Genomic DNA, 21,954 nt, shown 5'->3' on the forward strand with positions numbered 1-21,954 from the left:
ACAGGGAAGGATTGAATGTACAAAACTAAGGGGTTGGAGGCTTGAGCCCAAACCTCCACAAAGAAAAAACCTTAATAGTTCCCAGTTCTTATGGAACAGGAGAAGCAGAATTTGGAGAAGATCCCAAAAGATAGTTCCTCCTCTGCTAGAAGAGACCCTGAAAATGCATTTGTAAAACCATATGTCACATTTCAGTGACAGTTCTGGCAGGTAAGCGCAAGTAAACCCTTGTTGACAGCTTGGACGACTAGTACATCATACAACACTCTCATTTCCCATTCTCTAGCCCAATCAGGTCCATTCATGAATAGAATGATGTGAGACAGTCCCTTGATGTTTTGAAATCTTACTGCAGCCTATGTAAATTGCTGCATATGTGCACACACTTAGACCAAAAGCTGTTGTTTTGAGTTATCTAAAGAAAGCGGTATAAAATAATGATTTGATATAAAAACATACCAGGACTGAAAGGAAGGAACAATAAACCCTAAATCCTTGCCCCATCTTGCCTCTGCTGTGAGGGCACACCTAACCTATAATTTTTTTTTAAGTTCCCTGTGAGAGGTAAGAATGTCTGTTAGGAGACATTAATCTACTTCATAAAAAAGTACAGTTCCCTGGGTTGGGAACCATGCATGTTAAACAGATCTGAAACCGACTTAAATGTTTTAAAAGACATAGTAGTAGTAATAATAAGAATAGTTGTTTTGGATACATTGTTGTCAGTAAGGTTAGACTAGGAGCTGGGAGACCCATGACTGAATCCCTTATCTGCCATAAGAGCTTGCTGGGTGACTTTGGGACAGTTACTCTCTCTCTCAATCTAACATATCTCACGGGATGTTGTTCAGATAATCAAATAGAGGAAGGGAAAATTGTAAGTTGCTTTGGGTTCCCATCGGGGAGAAAAGCTGGGTATAAATGTCTAAATAAACAATGTTCATCTCACTGACTTCAATGGGAGTTATATATAATTTGTTAAATACAAACCTGCAGTTTCGGTCTACTTTAAAAAAACCGATTTGTCCTGCTTCACTGTTAGTTAAAAACTACATTAAAGTCGAAAAGTGAGCTACAATTTTATTGCACAAGAAATTAGTTTATTGTCTATCCATTTTAACACCACTTTGACACACACTATGTTCTACAAGAGAAACAATAGATCTGAATTGTCTGGCTGAAATGGCTGAAAAATGTAACATTTGCTGTAAAATATAAAGTTCTCTTTTTACATATCTCTCTGCCTTTTTAAATGACTTTAGAAAGAGGCTCTATACATCTTCAACTAATAGAAGCCATAAAACCTCCTTTGTAATATTGGAACCGGTTGAGAAACCACAAGTATTCAAATGCAGGAAATCATGATTTTATAACATTTTAATGTGATCTACTCTTGGGAAACAAAAGTTAACCAATCCCTATTTCTGTTTAGGAAATATTCCACTGTACAGTTGTAATACATTGTGGTACGGGGCACAGCTGCGTGTTTTTCACCTGTAATGCCCCACTGGTATTGTGGCTTGCTGCATTGCATCAAGATTGCCTTCCTGTCCGGAAAGCCCTCTAAGTACAAACAAGACTCTAAGCTGAGGTTTTATTTTCCCTTGGTATCAGAATATGGTAATTCAAGAGCCCTGAGAAATACTTTTTAACCTTTAGGAAGAAATATGTAGCATTCCTTTATTTTTAGAAAAGCATGTGGCTGGCTTATCTTATCAATTCATCAAGCTACTAGGTTTAGAGCAAATGCAGGTGTGCTGAGTGGAACTGTGGATCTGCAGTGTGCCACAGAGGCTGGTTTTATACTCATTAATAAGCAGAAAAAGAGACCATAAAAACAGTTTTAGAAAAATCAGAGAGGGTAGAATACTGCATGGTATATTCTTATGGTTCTGTCTATACATATGAACCAAAATATAGTAATGTGTTGATACGAACCAAACAAAGTTCATATGAGGAATGCCTGTTTTTGTTCTGTACTGACACACATCCTTAGAAACCTCTTGAAAATCTGACTACAAAGACAACAGCCCCACTCTTAGTATTATCTGACTTTGCAAATGTACTAATCTGTAACTGCTACAATGTATTTCCTACTGAATGGCTTGCATTACTAGTCTGTATTTCATCTTGAATGGTTCAAGTTGATTGGCATGGTATTTTGGCTCACAACCACTTCTGAGGGCAACTGCACTGCATGCAAAAAAAGAGAAGGAGAATGGTACTTTCAGAAAGACAAACTAATGTGTAATGAATACAGGTCAAGCAGCAACAGTGCTTTGTAGATGGCACTTAGGAAACACTTGAAGGTGCTTTGTATTGAGCCACACTGTTGGATCATCTAGGCCAGGTGCTGCCCACCCTAATGGACAGTAGCTCTCCAGTGACAACGGTCTTTCCCATCAGTTGTTTTTGCATTGCTTCCCAGGCTCAGGGAATTTAGGCTTTAGCGTGTGTGTATTCAGGAGAATTTCCCTTAATATAGAACAGACAATATTTTTTACATTTTTATTCAGAGAATTGAGCAGAGCACATTTTGCAAATGACAAACGCAATACAACCAAATGTACATAAATATTAACACTGGCCCCCTCTTATCCACAGTTAGATCTGGAGCCAACCTCAGTAATGCATCTTGACTCTTCACGTTTAACTATGACCCTCGAGGGCAACTGGCTGGCCACTATGTGAAATAGCACACTGGGCTAGATGGACCAGTGGTCTGATCCAGCAGATGCTACTTATGTTCTTAACCATGGTTAAGCATAACCATCAACATTAATTGCAATTAAAGCTATTCAGGAGGGGGGGCGGGGTTTCAGCGAGCTGATGGCGGCTGTGTCTCCTGGGATCTCCCAGTGAGTCGGCTCACATACCAGCAGTTAGAGAGGGGGTGTGAATGTCTGCGCCCCCCGGGGACCTTTGCGAAGGGTCTCCAGTCATAGAGCGCTGAGGGTCACCTCTTTCCCGGCACGCTGTCGGGAAATTGAGGCGTCCCTTTGCTCCAACGGTCTCTCTGCTGTGTTCCGGCAAGGACTAAGCTATGCACACCCCATCAAGCGAGTGGAGGTCGAGCGGCAAATAAGCATATCTGTCGGCAAGATCTACTTGATCTACATATGAAGAGTGAGTAAAGTTGAAACGAAACAACAAAGCGAAAGTCCCCTGGGGAAAAGCGAGGGGGGAGAGGGGACTCTTCTCCGCTAAGAACTGTTTATAAGCATTACGAAGCTAGAAGAAAGGGGGGGGCAGGTTTAAAAGTGGCAATGGACTATACGGAGAGATTCCAGGAGACAGTTACGCATTGAAGCAAGTTTTCGGGACTCTGGCAAACTTTGTAAAAGAAAACATCCTTAAAAATGGTGATGGACAACGTAGTATGAGCAACAAGCAATATCCAAGCTTTCTCCAGGAAGTGGAAGAGCTGCTGCTTAACCATCTGACCGGAAATAATCATAGACTCTTGCAAACTGTGTCTTAAGCCTTTGTTCCCTGTTGGTATAAATGAGGTACTATGCAAGAACTGTGCTACATATCAGCTGTTGCTTTTAAAAGGACTGTGTTAATATTGGAGAAGAGTCTAACCAATGATCATAGGGGCTTCCAGGATTGAAGAGGAGAGTCAAATGTGCATTTTCAATTCGAAGGGCCTGTATGCAGACCATAAGCCAGGCTTAAAGCGAAGGAGTATCCTCCATGGTTCCATCCTGATTAAGTCTGCTGGGCAATAAAGTGACCAGACTCTCTTCAAGACGGGCAGTGAAAAGCAAATTGGAACGACCCCTATGATTGAAGGCAAGAATTTAAGCGGAACAGTCCTGGAAAAAGGAGAAGGGACTTTGTTTTGAGATGGCCAGTTCCTGATACAGCAAGATGGTGCCACAGGGAAGAAGAAAGAGGAAAACAGCAATGGAAGAGAAAAGGAGATTGTGTTACATCTACTAAGGGAGACTTATTGTTAATTTGCTTTTAATGGTGGAGCGAAAAATAATGATTAAATGAGATGCCATTGTTCTCTGTAATCTAAGTTAAATAGCGATTCTCCTGGACTACTCTTCATATTATTGTTAAGCAAATTTTTTACAAACTGTATGTGACCTCCAACCCTTGGGTTTTTAGTGGATTTTCTTTTCTTTCTCCTATAGTGTGTAGATTCCCTCCCTAATTTCGTTGTAGTTTTTAGTAAATGCAAATAAAAAATCCCCTACAGGGGGCCGTAAAAAAAAAGGATATTCAGGCTTCCCTCAATCCAGGATCACGCTGCATATTTATTATATACATTTCCTTTAAACACAAGAATCCCAAGCGCTACTAAATCATGTTTTTGAAATTAAATGACAAAAATCTAAATGAGGTGAGAATGTAATTGTTTGTGAGCTTGGATCAAGGTGAACATTTCCACTGTTAGCAGAGAATGACTTCATGGCCCCTCCCTCCTGCTGCAGCCCCAAAAGCCCCTTGAAATGCACTGTTCATGGGGGCCAGGGGGCCTCCCCCAGGAATAGCATAAAACGGGAGTCAGAGGTGTGCCAAGGAAGGTGAACATCAACAGAAATCACTCCTCTTTAATCAGTGGAAATAATCCATGGCCCCTGCCACACGGGGAGGAAACTGCAGAGGAGAAGCGTGGCTGTTTGCCCTGGGGCAAACTACTGCGCAGTTACGTGATCAGACCTCCTGTGGAGGTTCTGTGGAGGTACCGTGGAGGTTCCATGGCAAGGGAGAGGTGCCGATCACAGGACAAGCCGGCGCGCAACGAAGAAGCGCGCGCCGCGGCAAACTGTTTTTTATTTTTGTGTACATGACAAATGCGCATGCTTCGGTGGGTGCGCATGCGCATCCACAGAGACTTGGACAAAAAAAACCACCTTATTTGCAAGGGGACATGGGCGGGCGCCGGATGCCACCGGAAACGCGATCAGACGCCCGCCCTTGCCCCGGAGTTTCAGGAAACTAGTACCTCCAAGGTACTAGTTTTTTGCCACGCAGTTTCGGCTGGAAGCCTCGGTTGAGCCACGGGAGTGCTACGCTTCCCAGATGTGCTGGTGAGATCGCGCCCGGAAACTCCGTCTGTTTTCCGTCTCCCTTGTGTGGCTTCTGTTACGTGTGACCGCGGCCCATGTTATTCAACCCATACTTTTGACTATTTCAGACATAAACTTCAGGCCTGGAATCTTTGCAGGCACTGGAGCACCAGTGAGTCCATATGGGCTTTCCCATTTATTCCAATAAAGCTCCATGCATGCAAAACCCCAACTTTGCAAGCCAATCTCCCAAAGTTCAAAATTTGCAACAGTTAACATGTAAGGTCTAAAAGAAATTATTGCATCTATTTTATTTACCAATCACATATTTAAAAATGTCTTCTCAATTAAATTACAAGCACTTTGATATAACTGCAGGTTTTTAAAGCAGGCAGGCATTACCCCTTGCTGTTGATTACTGTGGCAGATCTTTTATAACTTCCTGTGCTAATGCTATGAACTTAAATCACTACCTTGTCATACACAAATTATTTGGACTTCCAAAATTCTTGCTTCTGAAATGTGAGAAATGAGTCAAACATCAGTGAAATTTGTGGTTTTCCAAAAAGCCCTTTTCCCAGACTCTCAAATGCCAGCTCAACATTGCCGTCTCAGTGGGGAATGCAAAACAAAAAGGAAATTGAGTCAGCCAAAAATGAGGTATTCTTTGTTAAAAGGAAAAATGAATGCCTCTGACGTTGATCATAATTAGTTTCCTGTTGACTGTCATGTCAAATCGTTCCTAAAGTTATAACTTGGAGCAAATCTCAAGTCAATTGCTCTAAAGCTCACACTTCCCTTAGCCACTGTTTTAGGCACTGTTAAAATTGACCTACTTAAAGGTTAACATTGTGTTGAAAACAGCAAGCCTGCAAAGACTTAGTCCAATAAAGTTTTACTTAAAGCATGCATACAGTTTATGAAACCAAAACAGATGATTCATCTGAATCTCCAAATTTCAGAGATACGGTATCTATATAAATATTACTTTTATAGTCCTTACCTAACTTCTGTTCATTGATATAGGGATCTTCTTCTACGTCCCTGAATATGAAGAAGGATCATTTTCAAAGAGTGGGTTGATTAACATGTTTTTTTCTTTGCTGACAACCCAGTTTTACAACTGAGGCTGAGAGATCCGCAATTGGATCTTACAGCATTTTATAAAGAGAAACAGGAGCCATGCTGTGCCCAGATTTGGATCAGAGCTGAGGGATGGGGGCAAAAGGGGTTCAGCTCTCCCAGCCCTGCATCAAAACCATCACCACTACTCTGTGCTAGACCTACAGATCAACCAGCCAACCAACCAACCAAACAAACAAAAACCAGGCATTTTCTCCACCTTTCCCCCAGCCAAGTATAACAGTAGTGGGGTTGCCAGGTCCCCCTGACCAGAAGTGGGGTAGGGGTGGTGAAGAGTTGGTTTTGATTTTTGAACCTCTCTCTCTGTGTGTGGAGGGGTAACACTCTCCCTCCCCCCTTTTCATGGCCCCTATTTGACTTTTGTAAAATCATGGACAGGTCAGATTACAGATCTACCCACCATCTGATCTAGACAGACTTACATCCTCAGTAGACTGGCTCCACTTTCCTTCTCCACTTCTTATGAAATCTTTTTGAATCAATGAAATTGGGACAGAATGGGAGTGCTTAAGATTTCCTTTTACTTAGGACGGAACTATAGTACACTAAATGAGCCCGCTTTGCGAGGAGGGCGCGCTATAAATCTGATAATAAATAAATAAATAGAGGTTGATTTATAAGTGATTATTTTTATACATTTATACATTTGACACTGTGCTGTGTAATTGTATTGTGTAATTTGACTAGATTTGTGTTTATGATATTCATATATTGTATTTCTGCAAACCAAATAAATATTCTTATATTTTAAAAAAAGATTTCCTTCAACAACTATCTCTACAGTTTAAAAAAATGTTAATGCCACACCAAATCTAAAACATCAAGTGACCTGGGTGGAAAGGATCAACTTGAACCCCAATCTTGTGCAAGCCTGGTTGTAGAAAATGCCTACACAGAACTAAATCCCATCCAGTTCAGTGGAACTCACTCCCAAGTTAAGTATATAAAATATTACAATTTACATAAAGCATTCACCTTAGTTTTCATTTTTCTGAAGTTAGTAATTTAATAGTAAAGCCAATACTGATGGAATTAATTAATTCAGTTTAAAAAGTGGCCCCTCTTTTGCCGCATTCAGAAGTGGCTGGTATTTTGGTTGAGTCCAGGCATGACAAAGTGCCCTGTCTGAACACTGAGAAACTAGCATCCTCAGCTGTCACTGTACCTTCTCAACTTCCCTTTCTCACATTTGAAATGGGATTAAATTAATCTATACAGTCCTCTAAAGCAAAACCTAATAAAACAATATGAAACTGATAGATAAGGATACAGCAGAGGGTTTTTAAAAACAAATTATTTCCTCTTTTTTTTTGGCCCTCCAGAGGGGATTTTTTATTGCATTTTTAAATAGACTACAAACTACAACGAAAAAATAGGGAAGGGTAACTACATCTAGGGAGAAAGGAAAGAAAACCACTAATAACTAAAACCCCAAGAATAGGAGATCATAACAACAGCTTGTGTTGATGTTAGTCTAAAATTGCTAATATCACATACAACATAGTCGGTTATGGTAAATTATTTATCTTTTTAATCCATTAATTTTACTGTTTAAAGAGAACCCCAAGAGCATCATCAATAATAAAGAAAAAATTTAAGGCACAAATCAGAGTCCTTCAGCCTTCATTTTGTTTTATCTTTTCTAATCCTCAATTGTTATGCATGTTTGGGGGCAGCTGCCCCCTTTTCGGAAGCAGAATCCTCGTCAGAAGACACTGAGTCCAATTCGCCACTGCATTTGCTGTCATCTTCTTCCTTAGCGACCTCGGCTGTCTCTCCCAGTTGCAATCTCAGGAACTCGCGTGCTTCGGAGACAGAGTCAATCTTTTCTTTTTTATTGTGTAGTTTGAAAACGATGACTTCTGGAATTAACCATCTATAGGCAATGCTGTTTGTTTGGAGAAAAAGGATTAAATCTTTATATTTCTTCCTCTTTTGTCTTATTTCAAATGGCTCCGCTGTCAAATCTGTCACCGGGGCTAATGCTTCACTCAGCATTTGCTTCAGATTCTCTCCTTTAGATTCTGGGACACCCTGGAATCAGAGAACCAAGTTTGTCTTCTCCATTTGCAGCTGTAAAAGTTGTTCTTCTGTGGAGACTTGCTTCTTTTCCAATTTTTGTACCCTTTTCTTCACTTTTTGAGTAGTGGCGTCAATTTCTTTCACTTTCTCAGCTGTTTGCTCTGTAATTTTAAGGGTCTCATTCACTTGTGCTTGCTGGGTGGTGATACATTTGGTCATTGTAGACTACTGTTCCTTGATGTTAGTCATCTGTTCCAGCAAGGGGCGCAGAGATTCTGCCAACATTTTAGCCAGCTCGGTGGTTCCTTCTGGTTTTGGACTCTCCCCTTTCGCTTTTAAAAGTTTCTCCTTCTCCATCCTCTTCCCCACCACCTTTTATCGATTGTTTACTTTCTCCGCAGTTTCTAAAGTCTGTGAATGTGCTCTCAAACGCTCATACATGCCTTGGTAAGTTTTTCTCAACAGATTTCAACGCTTTTGCTTCTGCTTTCCCCTTGGTATATCGTTTTTTAGTTCATGGGTATGGGAGGGGCCCCTCCCCCACTCACTTTTCTCGCCGTTACCGGGGGGAGCTTTCTTTTTAAATTCTCGTATTCACTTTAACCCGACTCACTGTTCATTGTTGGTCATACGACCTCACTCGGAACACATTTCAACCACTCGATCTCTAATGCTTGTCCCGGTCAGCGGCTCTAGTTCCATACGGACACTCAGCGGCAGGACCATCTGGGCGGAGGAGCACCTCGATTCACCAGCAATGCGCTGGTGAAGAGGTCGCCCCTCAAAAGCCCCATGGTTAGGAGCCTTTTGCCAAGGCTCCGGGGGGGGCGACCCGTCGCCCCCCCATCCGCTAGTGCGCAAATCACATCCCCGGGAGGTCCGGGAGATGCGTCCGCCAGCGTGCCGCCATAAACCGGAAGTCCTAAACAAATTATTTCCCATACTCTGACTACTATCACAGAAAAAGCAGCTTCTGTGTCTATTTTCCAACCTTCCTAAGAATCTTTTGATGACTGAATAAAGTTATAGTACCTATTAGGTACAAACCTTGCCATCCAGTTTTCTGAAACAAGGCCATAGTCCATTTACTTAATACTTGCAAATATGTCCAACAAAACACAATTATTTTCCCTGCCCCTTGTGTGTAGTTTCATTTTTTTAAATTAAGCCTCCTGATGGCACCTGGTATTTCTGGCCACTGTGTGACACAGAGTGTTTGGCCTGATCCAACATTGGCGTCTCTTATGTTCTTATGAATAAGCTTTTGAATACTTTTTTTTAAAAAAAGAGAAGTGCCAGAACTCTCAAGAGGGAAATGAAGTTTTCAATCTGTATACTGAAAACTCATGAACTTTTAAAAGAATTTTGTCAAAGAGGTTCTAGAACTCCACTCCGGTGCGTTCCCCCAGAAAAAAGCCTTGAAGCAATTGCTACTGGCCAGGAGTAATTAGACAGTAACCGGTTGTCAAGAGTCACTTAAACAGACCTTTCCATCCACTTTCCAAGCTAAGCCTACTAGACAATGGTCCTAAATTCACTGTAGGGTTGCCAACCTCCAGGGGGTGGGGTGGGGAATCTCCTGAAATTACAACGGACAGTTCCCCCTGTAGGAGATCGCTGCTTTGAAGAATCTCCAGGAATTTCTCAACATGGAGTCGGCAACCCTATTTTCAGTGTTAGTACACATGTTCTTATACCTGATGTACAAATAACAAGACTTGACTGCTGAGTCACAAATTAACTTTCTTCTTTAGATAGTGCCAGTTTGACACCTAATAACCTTAAGTACAGAAACTTTACTATAACACAGTACAAGTTGCCTGAGGGAGGAGCCCTACAAGGAGCCCTGCAAGGATCTGTTCCAGTTGGCAGCAGAGGATAGGACCTGAATCAACGGGTTTAAATTACATGCTGAAAGGTATTGGCTGGATATTAGGGAAAACCTTTTCACGGTCAGAGTGGTTCAAAGGTGGAATCAGCTGCCCAGGGAGCTGGTTAGCTCCCCTTCACTGACAGCTTTCAAGAAGAGGCTGGATGAATATTTGTCAGAGATGCTTTAGGCTGGTCCTGCATTGGGCAGGGGGTTGGACTAGATGGTCCGTATGGCCCTTCCAACTTTATGATTCTATGATTCTATACATGGCTGAACTGCTTATCCTAGATACTTCCTATAATTCTAGGCAATTCACAGGAAAATTCCATTTTTTTACTTCTCTGCAAGAACATTTAAAGGGATTTAAAGTGATTAAAGAGGCCTGAGGTTAGTCAATTACTATTCTACATCATATTAACCATCAAAAGAAAAAGTTATAGACATTTCTATTAATTTTGCACAGAGTTATCATGCAGCAAGTTAAAGAAGCATTCTAGTCTTGACTCAAAGCAAAAAGGGTTCACATTTACTATACCAGATTCTAACCAGCCTGATCACTACAGCTTATATATAATTCCTATTATTCAGGACCCTGTCTTCTTCCAACATCAAGAGGAGGCTGAACTAGTGCAGAAAGCGTCTCTTTCTCTCTCTCTCTCTCTCACACACACACACACATCCATACTTTGAATACATTTTTCTTGAGCCACTTGTACTATTGGTACTTGAAATCTTATTTTTTCAAAATTAACTCTTTAGCACAGAATACAATGAACTAGAAATACATAGTTCTGGTCACTATATTTGCCAAAATAGGTCTCTGAAAAATGCAGCAGTTATTAAAGTTGCAACATGAATAATGTACCACACAAATAGTTTCTGGACCTCAGTAAGGTGAATTATATCAAGTTGACGCAACTTATTAGCTACAAATGCCACTCCCAAGTGGAATAAAACTTGATTACAAATCTGTAACACTAGGAAATTAGAATATGGGGCTGGTTACAGTTGAGAGAGGAAGTCTTTAGTGTCTCTTTGAGAAGTTCTGAGAATAAGGACAAAAGGCTCAATGAATCCATTTTATTGGCAACAATGATCCAAATTGCAATCTCATCCCTGACACCCATTCAGAGAGCTGCAAGGCTTTCTGTCATCACTTTGTACTGGCTTTATGGTAGTGCATCATCACAAAGCCAATTCGGAATGAGGGTTTCAGGACATGAGATTATCAGTATGGGCTAAAAGTTTTGGTTGGATGGTGTGCCTTTCAGGCAAATATCTGCTGAGACATGCTAATCCCTCAGTTGCCCCTTGCTGCTCCAGGGAAATGGAAATGGAAACCGCCGCAACCACCACACACCACCATAAATACCATTGGGTCATGGCCAAGTTTGCTCCTTACCAATAGCAGTAATTTAAACTGGAGGTAATTTAATTTGGATTAGGTATCATTCCGAGGTTAACAAACACAACACATTTAGAGCAGATGATGATTAGTTATATTCCAAATGTATATCATGGCCCTGCTCTGATCCCTTAAACTTGGGTAGCATTATATCTGCACAGGCTTAGACAAATAAAAAGCTAAAAATAGTTTTTAAGCAGTCCAAAATCAACAGTTTTATTCATTATAGGGCCCTTCCTTATCCGTTATAAAGCATTAATTAATTTCTGTTTTTAATGGCTTTTAAAAAATGATATATTTTTATTTACCAAACTGCTACCTACCTGAAGAACATCACCAAGGTCTGCAGTGCTAATATCTGGATCTTCTGTGGTATTAAAAGGAACTGGAGTAATTCTTACAAGGGTGAGCACTCTGGGCTCTGGGTATCTCCATAACATCATTCCTGGATTATCTTCTGTTTCATTGTAAAACACAACTTCATAGGAATTGGGCAGTTTCTGTGCCTCTATCAAATTAGGGAGAAAAAAGCCGTAATTGGTTATATAATTTCTAAAAGGGAGCATGCTGGTTTACGAGACCAAAGCGGTTAAAAACAAATCCCTTGTGATCAAAAGGGTGGAAAATAAAAAAGCAATTTCCCTGAGTTTTAAAAGGTCACAGTAAAATGGAAAGAAATCAAAATGGTATTTTTCTAACAGATGCTTTCTTAACTACTGGGGGGGGGGGAAGTCAAACAGGAAAGTGATATTTAATAGGCTACTACTGAATTTATTTTGTAACAGAAGTGCATTTTAGTAATATTCCCTCTACCTGCATCTTGTATGTACTGAAACAGGCCTGTTCTTAGATCATCTGAGTTATGCTCTGTTTTAGAACTCTGGTTCCTGTCTGCAGGACGTGGTACTGTATATATATGACCAGAACTATGCCTCTCCATCCTCTCCTCTTGCAGAAGGTAACCATGCAGAAGTTCATGTATAAGAACTAAGCAGTTCAAATGTTCTTGACCCCAGAAAACCTTATAAAAAGAAGAGCAAATTTAGAAAATTGAAAATCAAACATTTTAGGTTCAGACATTATGTACTGCCAACAAGTTTTTTTCTATGAATTCAGATAACCAGGTATATGCATTTTGAAGGGCTAAGAAGTATAGATCCTGGCCCTGAAACACCTAAATGGTCATAGTAAACCCCATTAACCCAAGAAAAGAAAAATTTGTTGCCAGAACAGTAAGAAACAGAAAAGACAAATATCTTTACTTTTGTCCTTTCACTACACAACAAGAGTTAAATTAAAGGAGATGAAGAAAGGGTTGCAGTATCCACTAAAATTCATTAGAGGCACTGCAGAAAGGGGGAAAGGCATGGCCTACAGCATTGCCAATCAGCAAAATGGGTGTAGGTCTGCAGGGAAGACAGGCATCCTCCACATTGGGAACAGAAGAGTAGGAGCAAGCCCTGCTACTTGTCCAGTATTTTGTTTCCGCTGCCTTAGGGAGACTCGCATTGTTCCTTTCATTGAGGAGCATTGGTTATTGCTGTAGCAGTTCTTGTTATAGTAGCATTACAAACATGACCCTTACAAGAATATTGGCATGGAATGTAGCTCACTCAAGGCTACTCTGGTGCTGAAAATCTTCTGTACCAGTCACTTTCAGTTATCTAATGACCTAAGGATCATTTGAGTAGAAGATATGGAGCATCTGCTATTTTACCTTGTGTTGAAACAGTGAAAACTGAATGTTTACTACGTGAACAGCCTGAATTTGTGTGATAGGGAAATGCTGTGTACAGAAATGCAATACCCCCCCAAGCAAATGGTTCTGATAAAGAATGAAATAAAGGATTTAATAGGAAAAAGAAATCCTGTGAATAAGGACAAAGGGCTCAATGAATCCATTTGATTGGCAACAACAGTCCAAGTGGAGATTGCATCAGAGAGCGGCAAGGCTTTCTGTCATCACTTTGAACTGGCTTTATGGTGGCACATTATCACAAAGCTAATTCGGAATGAGGATTTCAGGACATGAGATTATCAGTATGGGCTAAAAATTTTGGATGGATGGTTATCTATTGAAAAAAAGTTTGTTGCCCTCACTGGATGGAAGTTTATCTGATTCCAAGACTAAATACTTGAAAATTAATTGGGGCTAAACTGTCTACATTGAGAGCAGTTAATGCCATGTGTGTTCTTGCACAGTGTCATGGAAGTGGTAGTTTATTCTCCCATCCCCACATAAAAACATGGCTTTTAACATTTCTAAAACTGTAAAAATAATAAAGGGAAACCCACACTAGCAGCAGTACTAATTCTTCCATAATCACTGACTCCTGTGTCTTCTTTAGACACCCTACTGCTCACATGCAAAGACAGGCAAAGCTGAATGATTTGCACTTAGATTACCTGACCTTGATCCTCACGGGCAAGGAAGTTTAATTTCCCCCTACTGTGCAGATGCAAAAGCTGCAAAATGTCTGTGAGAAAAGCAGCCACAAAGCTGCTCAGCTCATTATTTGAGTCAGGCAACAAATAATGATATCAGGTTGTGTCTATCTGAAGCTTGACTTGTGTAGGTCACAACATTCAAATGAGGGTAAATTAGACTGGGGAACAAGCTCGCTGTAAGCTCTCAGCATGCCTGTGACCCTGGGTGTTTGTATAGCCCTTTCTTAAACTTGAAATTTTGCTGCCTTCCCTTGTTTGGCTTATTTACGTGAGTCACCTGGTGTGACTTGCTTATTAAGCACCTTTTAACAGTTCATGCACTCTGGGGAAATAATACACTGTGGCCTGGCTTGCACAAGTTGATATATAGAAGTACTGACTAGGGGTGTGCGTTTGGCATAACTGAACAGAAAAAATATCTGAAAAATACCTTATCAGTATTTTTCGGGTATCACTTAAACAGAATACAGATCAGAGATCTGTACCAGTATAGCTGAGCCCCCCAAAAGCCAACCTTTTAAAAACTTTTATTCGGGTGTGTTCAGCTATACTGAGAACCACCCTCCAGCCAAGCCTGGGTGGAGCTCTCAGATCCACGCCGCCCCAGCTGATCCACGGCTTGGCTTTAAATGCCTTTTGCAAGCCAAGGAGTGCAAGCAAACTCTACTTGGGACTCCATTTGTGCAGTGCCACGTGCAAAAGGCATTTAAATGCCTTTTGCAAGCTGCACTGTGCGAGTGAACACCCAAGTGCTGAGTTCACCCAGAAGGTGTTTAAACACCTTCTCCAAGCAGTGAATTCTGGAAACATTTTGGAACCCCAGTACTCTGTTGAATCCCAGTACCATACCAATACTGGAATTTGGGAATATCAGGAAATACCAATATTTTTCAGGTTCAATATACCCAAAATAACTGGGGTTTTTTTTGCACTCCCCTAGTACTGACCTGCCTTTGTGGCAGAGGATTAGACTTTACAGCAAGATTCCCCAACCTTTTTGAGCCCTTGGGCGCCTTTGAAATTCTGACAGTGTGGTGGGAGAAGCCACAAAACGGCTACTGCAGCCTACCTTCAGTCACACAGTGAAGATCGTTGTGCTGTGGTGGGAGCTGCTGCCAAAGCAATGTTCTTTTAAAAATCTGCACAGCCAATCAAATCACCAATGGCCAATCAGAAGCCTTGTTGGGCAAAAGAGCCACCTAATCCCACCTACTTTCTAAAAACACTTGGTGGGCATCAGCAAAGGTGCTGACAGGCACCAAGGTGTCCAGAGGGACCATGCTGGTGACCCCTGCTTTACAGTATTTGGCCCATTTCTTATAATTCACTTTTACTTATTTATTTAAAATATTTATATTCCTGGCTTTCTCCTGAGAATCTCATTTAAAATTGCAGACCCATATCTAATCAAAACAGAATGAAAGGCTTTCAAGTGCTAAAAGTATGAGGATCAGCAATACTGATCTCTGTGGGATCCCACTGCCTACTTCCGTCCATCGAGAGAACCGTCCATTTATTTCTACTCTCTGTTTCCCGTTGTTTAACCAATTTTTAATCTGTAAGAGTTCATGTCCTCCTATACAACAAGTGTTAAGTTTATTCATGCGTTAGTAAGGGACCTTTTCAAGAGTCTTTTGGAAGCCCAAGTATATAATAAGATCATTCTTATTTACATGCTGGTTAACTCTGTCAAATATATATATATATATACAGAAGTTATGCTGAGTTTCCCTTAGCAGGCATTGTTCCACTTAATAATTCTCTCTGTACTAATAGTTTCTACAAATTTACCTGGACAAGAAGCAATGTTCATTTATTAAAGGTGCCTTGAGGCAGTATCATGTACGCACAGGACAGAGTGTGCTGCTGGTGTTTGTTACTAATCTGATATAAGGGGATATGCAAAGTTTATGCCATTTTACCATTTCGAAAATGAAATTCATAAAGATTTTTTTAAAAAAATCCTCAAATCAGGTTAATTTTCTCACCCTGCAGAACTTTATGCTGCCCAGACAGACAACCAGAATTAATGAATGCAATTTCAGTTACAGACCTGCATCAGTCCACCCCTCACATCAACATGGACTTTTGGAATTGACAGCTCCGGACCAGGATTACCGCTGTGTTTACACCATTTAGCTTCCACGGTGACAGAACTGCAGACAGGACCAACCAGCGTTCTGCTTTTTTCCTTGAGACTTGTTTTGATGAGGAAATCATTGATATCAAGCATAAAGGATGCACTGTTAATTATACCTGATATATAAAAGAGAAAAATGTCATTCAGCAGAGTTGAGTATATAGTTGCTTTTCCAAAATAAATTTATAGCATTTTTCTTCATGAAGAAGGAGGAGAAGAATTGGTTTTTATACCCCCACTTTTCTCTTCCTTAAGGAGTCTCAAAGTGGCTTACAATCATCTTCCCTTCCTCTCCCCACAACAGTTACCTTGTGAGGTAGGTGGGGCTGAGAGAGTTCCGAGACAACTGTGAATGGCCCAAAGTTACCCAGCAGGCTTCATGTGAAGGAGCGGGAAATCAAACCCTGTTCTCCAGATTAGAGTTCTCTGCTCTTAACCACTACACCACACTAGCTTTATACAAGTAAAGCAACCATTTTTGTTATTTAGCATCCTCTTAGGTAGGGTTACCAGATGTCCTCTTTTTAGACATCTTTTTGGGGTCTCCTTTGGACTCGTTAAAAAACTTATAAAAATGTCCTCTTTTTGGGTTGGAAAGTTAGGAATATTCCTGGTTAGTAGCAATTACCACTTTAATAGTAGGGTTATTTAAAATGAGATTTGTCACAGTGATCACTTGTTTTTAGTAGTCAGTAGGGAAATATATCCTCTTTCTTGCTTTTCAAAATACGGTAACCCTATCTTAGCTAGCCAGTCTTAATTCTTAACTCTTACCATAGTCCAAGGAGACTCTGTTGACCAAAGGTGTGTATCTGGTTTATCCAAGCCAGAACCCCCCCACACACACACAAAATACCTTATTTGGGGTTTTCAGGGCCATCGGATAGCTGGTGTTAAAGGGTATTAAAGGATGTTAAAGGGACTGTAATCCATTTAAACACCTTCTGGGTGAAAGCATTTATTTTATTTTATTTATTTATTTATAACATTTTTACCCCGTCCTCCCTGCAAGTGAGCTCAGGGACCGTGAGCCCTTTAAATACCTCTGGAGTTCAGCTGTGACTTGAAAAAGGCATTCAAAGGGACCACATTCCCTTTAAATGCCCTTTCCCTCTCCACTGGAAACAATGAAGGATGGGAAACCTTCTTCTGGGGCCCTTAAAATTGGACCCCCTGGTCCAATCTTTTTGAAACTTGGTGGTGGGGGGGGTTTGAGGAGAGACACCAAAAGCTAATTTGGTGCCTCTATCTCAAAAAGCAGCCCACACAGAGCCCCAGATACCCCCAGATCAATTCTCCATTATACCCTATGGAGTCCCTTGACTATAATGGTATCATACTGGTATTGGGATTTGGGAATATCGGGAAATACCGATGTTTTCCAGGTTCAATATACCCGAATCTGAAAAATACCGGGGTTTTTTTTGCACACCCTTGTTGACTCACTTGAAAGTCAGTTAAAGAGAAAAATAATAAGTAAGAGGGGAGGGGAAATTTGCTTGCCCATTGGCTTCCCTCTGGCTGCATTCTAGCCAAACATCCCCACCCCATCCTTGATGTCTGCCTCTGACAAAAAACCACAACAGTGCCAGCCATTCAACATTTCCCTTTATAGGCAGCACTGTATTCACCACTGTCTAACACTTCATATACACTACCAATTCTGAATGTCGCTTTGAAATCATAAGCATGCCAGTGGTAATCTAAAGACTTATAGAAAACCAACCCACATTACAACTACAGCACAAACACTTCACCACATCCTTACATCCTTATTTAGCTGCACCCTTTGTCACTCTGTCGTTTTAAGTTGCTGACGATCCATGAGAACACACCAAGACATTTATGATGCTCTAAATCAGGGGTCAATTGAAAATTGAATTGAAGGGAATTGAAAACAGATCAGCCAATATCATAATGCCCCTATATAAATCAATGGTGTGACCTCATCTGGAATACTGTGTACAGTTCTGGTCACCACACCTTAAAAAGGATATTATAGCTTTGGAAAAAGTGCAGAAAAGGGCAACTCGAATGATAAAAGGGTTGGAACACTTTCCCTATGAAGAAAGGTTAAAGCGCTTGGGGCTCTTTAGCTTGGAGAAATGATGGCTGAGGGGAGACATGATTGAGGTTTATAAGATTATGCATGGGATAGAGCACGTAGAGAAAGAGGTACTTTTCTCCCTTTCTCACAATACAAGAACTCGTGGGCACTCCATGAAATCGCTGAGCGGTCGGGTTAGAACAGATAAAAAGAGGTACTTCTTCACCCAAAGAATGATTAACACATGGAATTCACTGCCACAGGAGGTGGTGGCAGCTACAAGCATGGACGGCTTCAAGAGGGAATTAGATAAGCATATGGAGCAGAGGTCCATCAGTGGCTATTAGCCAGAAGGTATAGATAGGGACTCGGGGGCAAGCGATGCTCTGTATTCTTGGTTCTTGGGGGGGTCAATAGTGGGAGGGCTCCTAGTGTCCTGGCCCCACTGCTGGACCTCCTGATGGCACCTGGTATTTTTGGCCGCTGTGTGACAGTGTTGAACTGGATGGGCCATTGGCCTGATCCAACATTGGCTTCTCTTATGTTCTTATGTTCTTTTATAATTAAAGAGCTAAACCACACCAAAGTTCTGAGCAAGAGTTCAACAAAGCCAGTATAAGAAAGCCCATCTGCATAACTGAAAATACACATTAGTGATAATTAGCATGGATAAATTAGAGGAGAGGGGAGTGATGGAAGATGCTTTGGGTCCCCACTGGGGAGAAAGCTGGGAGATAAATGAAGTAAATAAATGTTAATAATCTATACATTTTCTGTAGCCCAAACACTGGTTGTTGTGAGCTTTTTATTAGGAAGTGGCACACCCGAGGTCTCATTAGTGGAGCATTCTGGGTGACTGTTTCAGTTCATTTATCTGCTCACGGTTCACACTAGCAGCTGTTTCACCTCCATCATTTCCTTTTCATTAAAGGATCTCCAAGGAGCTATTTAGCCCTATAAATATCTTTCCCTGTCACTTTCTTCACATACTGTTTGTTCTAGCATCCCATCTAGCCCTCCAACATGGTGCTGGTGGTAGAAAGTGCCATCAAGGTGCAGTGAATTTATGGCAACCCTTTAGGGTTTTCAAGGCATGAGATGTTCAGTGGTGGTCTGTCTCTGCATAGCGACCCTGGAATTCCTTGGTGGTCTCCCATCCAAATACTAACCAGGGCCGTTTCTTCTTAGCTTCTGAGATCTAATGAGTTTGGGCTAGCTTGGGCCATCCAGGTTATGGCCCCCTCCAATATACCTTAACTTAAAGATCTAACTTTCTTTTTACAAGGGTCATATTTGGTTCCCAACCTGAGCAACATTTGGTTCTAGAGCCACAGGTTGCAGACCCTTACCCTAAACAGCTACTCTGCATGATGTGACAAATGTGCCTCAAGACCAACAAATGCTCCAGGAGAACTCAGGCTTTGCAGTATGCATCTTCTGCAGAACTGAAAGGCATATTGTGCCACATCTCTTGGGCCATGTGCTGTTTCAATAGCACAACTTGAGATGCTTGGTCCAACAACATGCTTTAAAACCAGAGGTTAGACATTGCCTGGGTTTTTGTACCTCTGACATATGAGTCACGTTCAAAACCCTGCAATAGCGCAAATGCTGGAAAACATTCTATTCAGTTCCATACAGGGGAATAAGGGATGGTGATGAAAAGACAGAACTTTCTTTCTAAGTAGCATGAATTTCATTCAAGCCTCTGTGATCCATAACAGATGAAGCCTCCATGAATTTCAAATGAAGATGATTTACACTGTGGAAGGCTACAGCACTGTGATGCAAAGTAATTTTAGAACACACTATTTTCTTTTTAAAAATCTTACTAAGAGCCAGCATTTTCCTCAAGGACATTGTAATGCTCTTTTTCAGCTGTTCTGCTCCCTCCTTGGGAAGAAATAAATCTTCTTGTATAAATCACAGTGCACCTAATGAAAGGGGGGGATCCTTAAAGGAATATGTAGTCAGAAGTCACACAAAGTGCAATCATGAGGGAACTAAACAAATCAGTACTTTAAAAGTAGCTGAAGACAGACACCTATGGACTCACTACAAGAGTAATGGTGAGTGAAATAAGACGCGGGCTTTCAGGCAAAGTCTCTTTTCATTGGAGCGTCATGTACAGAGAAATCCCTGGGGACTGACGTAGATACTTGGAATCTGTATCTAAAAGAAAGGAGTGCTGAAACATCCTTGGACCATATCAGAATGCCCCAGAGTCTTATTTTAGGATTTTTATGCACCTGGTTGAATTACCAAGCACGAGCCAAGCTCATAAGGCTATGATGGGATGGTTCAGATTGGAATGATGAAATAGAGTTAATTCCCTCTCCCTTCTTCCCCACCTACCCACTGGACTCTAACACACACACCCCGGCCCCTGAAAAAATCTACAGTAGAGGTCTGTTCTGCTTAAACGAATTAAATCATAGCAACTGTTTCAACTCAAATTGATATTAGCAGGTCCCAGAATCAACGTACATCATATTGTTGGGATATGCAGATTGTGACACACTCAGCTAGGAACGCTGCTTGACAAGCATTTGCATACTTTCCTGGGGGGCAGCAGTACTTTAGCACCAGGAGAAAACCATTTCATGACTTTTAAAAATAGCCCTTCAAGAGACTAATAAAAATGAGCCACTTCTTTGGGTGATGTTTACAAAATGCTGCCAGCCTTACTTTGTCAGGCTTTGCTTTGATCTATAAGGGCTCTCGGATGCACCACCATGCTGATGGAGTGAAAGGCAATCAAGATTCTCTGCAACGAGGGCTTCTGTATGTCATTATAGAGATTAGGCTGGGATGACTTATGCAAGCAAGGAATATACAGGTATTCCCTATACAGCTGGAAATGATCTATGACTACTTGAAAAAAACTCAACTGCAAGCATGTGGGGAAACTGTCCAGAAGCCTGTTTGTATAACAAGCCTGTTGCTAAACTTTTATAAAAATCAAAGGCAGCTTTTTACTTGTTTTTGATGTTGTCTGTATTTTTCAGATGGAATTTATCTTTCAACAGAGAGCACTGAGATAACTGACAAGGTCAAATAAGTAAAGACTAATACAGTTGTCTCTCCTATTAGTGAATCTGTATCAGTCTGAGTGGAAAACTCTACTGATCCATACTCTTAGTTTTTGTATTTTCCCAAGGGCATTAGAGCGCCCTCCGCCTTTCATTTAGTGCCCTGGCAACTCCCTCACAAATGACAATTCAGCAATAATTGGCTTTTCAGCACAGCTATTACTACAAAGGGTGTGGTATTCTGAAGGACACAAAAGATATACTTGTTTCACTCCACAGCCAACAGCAACTTCCCTAGAGAGGCTCTGTACAATTTCCAATCAAACTAGTGCAGTGTGTGTGCGTGTATCAGAGAAAGACAATGTATATCTGCATCACTTGTGGGTTTGTTAGGAATACACAGGGCTTTTTTTTTGGGGGGGGGAGGTGCCAGACCCCTCAAGAGGGAAATTAAGTTTTCAATCTGTATACTGAAAACCCATGAACTTTTAAACATTTTAAAAAGAATTTTGTCAAAGAGGTCCTGGAATTCTGTTCCGGCACATTCCCTCAGAAATAAAGCCCTGGAAAGTGAAAGCTATGGAGAAAGACAGAAGTAGAATCAATACTCAAGAATGTTCTTGAACAGGGCCCAACTCATAATGTCCTTTAGGGTTGCCAACCCCCCCGGTTTGCCAGGGGTCCCCCGTTTTGGAGAGGGTTCTACCTGCCGCCAGCCAGATGGCCGGCGGGGACGCCCCACCCCCAACACCCACAGCCACCCATCTCTCTCCCTTTAAGTGTGTGGAACCCGTGTTTCCTCCCAAGCCTGATCTCCGCA

The 21,954-nt window shown here is 41.2% G+C and overlaps 1 protein-coding gene across 1 annotated transcript in view; it reads right to left on the reverse strand.

Moving 5' to 3' along the window:
* The window catches only part of VPS13B (vacuolar protein sorting 13 homolog B (yeast)), a 512,836-nt gene that overhangs the window by 89,421 nt on the left and 401,461 nt on the right, over positions 1-21,954 (reverse strand). The window contains exons 37-39 of the mRNA XM_015405853.1: positions 15,969-16,171; positions 12,281-12,488; positions 11,791-11,975 (exon numbers count right to left, since the gene is read on the reverse strand). Of these exons, the coding sequence (XP_015261339.1) occupies positions 11,791-11,975; positions 12,281-12,488; positions 15,969-16,171 (596 nt within the window). The remainder of the gene's footprint in view (positions 1-11,790; positions 11,976-12,280; positions 12,489-15,968; positions 16,172-21,954) is intronic.

This window comes from Gekko japonicus, unplaced genomic scaffold (genome assembly GCF_001447785.1).
Source record: "Gekko japonicus isolate JY-2015 unplaced genomic scaffold, Gekko_japonicus_V1.1 scaffold232, whole genome shotgun sequence".
Classification (NCBI taxonomy): Eukaryota; Metazoa; Chordata; class Lepidosauria; order Squamata; family Gekkonidae; genus Gekko; species Gekko japonicus.